This window comes from Anarrhichthys ocellatus, unplaced genomic scaffold (assembly GCF_004355925.1).
Source record: "Anarrhichthys ocellatus isolate YVR2014 unplaced genomic scaffold, GSC_Weel_1.0 scaffold7809, whole genome shotgun sequence".
NCBI classification, from domain to species: domain Eukaryota; kingdom Metazoa; phylum Chordata; class Actinopteri; order Perciformes; family Anarhichadidae; genus Anarrhichthys; species Anarrhichthys ocellatus.
In genome coordinates this window covers 1-2072 of record NW_022287783.1, presented here as the reverse complement: position 1 = coordinate 2072, position 2072 = coordinate 1, and the positions used below count along the sequence as shown (strand labels likewise).

Below are 2072 nucleotides of genomic sequence, written 5' to 3'. Positions count from 1 at the left end.
CTCCTCTCCTCTCTGCTCTCCTCCTCCCCTCCCCCCCTCTCCTCTCTGCTCTCCTCTCCCCTCTGCTCTCATCTCTGTGTTCACTTCCTGTAGTTCAGTCAGAGTGTCTCCTCCTTGTTGTCACATGACTGTTGGTCTCAGATGAATCAATCATGACTTAATGTTTCTACACAACCTGGTTAAAGTGAACTCTTTATTAGAGGAGACATTTATAATGAAACATGAAGAATAAAATGTTGTTGAAATATATTTTTAAGTTCCGTTTTAGCTGCTTTTTCTGACAGAAGTGTTCGTTACACATGATGTGTTCAAGGACCGTGGGCCATGATAAACGGCGTTGTTTTGGTGATTGTTTAAAGAAAACATGATTTTCAATCTCGCCGATTGAAAAGAGTTGTCTGACTGTAAAGAATCAAGCTCTTGTGGCTGATGACTAACTTCTGAATGGCAGTTTACCTGTTCGCCAAAACATTGAGCAGAATGTGCCTTTTTATTGTACAGCATTGAATGATGTAAAGACTCTGTTACCGTACCGCGGTCTCGTTCAGGCGGCTGGGCAGGCTGCCTGACGTCGGCACGCAGCGGGTGAGCAGCGGCGCTTCGTCCAGAGGACCGAAGGCGCTGACGCTGCGAGCCATCGGCGCTCCGGGGGACGGAGACCCCTGCCGGCGCTCCGAGGGGATGCCGAACCCCGGAGCTCTGGTGGATCCAGTCCTGTGAGGATTGTCACAGTTTATAATAGATATGGTTTTAATTTTGTTTCGTATTTGTTCTAATCTACCCAAGATCCTCCTCATTGTTCTCCTCAGTGGTTGGTTCATTGTTTAAAAATAAAACCATTTAGTGAAATCTCATTATTTCAAGTGTTAATTGTAAAAATAAATGTAATCTTTTATTTTGCTCGTTAACACAAACACACAACTCATCACATTCACAACAATTATCAAATCACGAGAAGCTGCGACTTTGTTTTAGAATAAAAGCGTTTTCATTCTGCAGAACAGTGAGTGAAGATAAAATAAATGAATCCAGATGTTTCAGGGTGTTTCACTCAAACTCCAAACAAAGAAAGAAGTTTTGAATTGAAGAAAACATTTGGAAATCACATCAAAACGATTTTTAAGGAAAACATTTTCTGCATTTGATTCTATTTGTCAGGGACATAAAAAAACATTTTAAACCAAAATATTTAAATAGGTCATCTGACAGTAGAGATGTTGATGAATGAATGACGGCGTCTTCTTGTTTCCCTGATTGATCTACAAGTTATTAAAGGATAAAGCAAACCAAACAGAAGAAAGAGTGATGTCAGGACCAGCATGTAAATACCTTCCACTCCCCGAACACTCCTGGACAGCAAGCACAGGGGAGGGAGGGAAGACGGCCGTCGTAGGACACGGAGTGGACAAGGTGGACGTCCCCGTGTCCAGACCTGTGGAGGCCGAGTACGACGAGGTCATGGCCTCGTCCACCGACGGGCTGCCCTTCAGGAAAAGCCTGCGGAGGAGAGGAGAGGAAAGGAGAGGAGAGGAGAGAGGGAGGAATCGTACAGAAGGGGTCGAAGATTAACAACCGAGGCAAATACATCTTATTCAGTTTAAAAGCCTCATTTAACACGCTAGAAATACATTTTCAGGTTCAACAGGAAACATGAACAAACTAGAATCATTCACTCTCAGAGATTTCTGTTTCTGTCTGCCGGATGAGCCTAATGCTGCATTCGTGTGTTGTAGGAATAATCAGAAAAATGAGTTCCAGACTCAAAATCCCAGAAGTCTGAAGAAAAATTTCTCAACGGAGAGTCGTGGTCTACCTGCCGGGTCCTCTCATGTCCCTGATCTCCACGTTGAGGAAGGGCAGGAACGGGTTCCCACAGAAGGGACAGGTGGTGTTCAGGTTGGAGTCGTCCGCCGTCCAGCCGGCCATGATCTCCTCGTCATACACGAGGCAGTCGCACGTCTTACAGCGAGAACAGCTGGAGATCAGCAGCTGGAAATAAATATATATATATATATATATATATATATATAGAGAGAGAGAGATAGAGATATATATATATATATATATATATA

General features: G+C 43.6%; 1 protein-coding gene across 1 annotated transcript; it reads right to left on the bottom strand.

The window, feature by feature from the left end:
• Window positions 1-190: 190 nt before the first annotated feature.
• Window positions 191-1985, bottom strand: LOC116380581 (C-myc promoter-binding protein-like). Its single transcript, XM_031842484.1, has 3 exons — window positions 1814-1985; window positions 1330-1497; window positions 191-714 (listed from the first exon to the last, which is right to left on the bottom strand). Exons 1-3 carry the CDS (start codon window positions 1924-1926, stop codon window positions 525-527), a joined length of 471 nt encoding a protein of 156 aa, XP_031698344.1. The 5' UTR covers window positions 1927-1985; the 3' UTR covers window positions 191-524.
• Window positions 1986-2072: the final 87 nt, after the last annotated feature.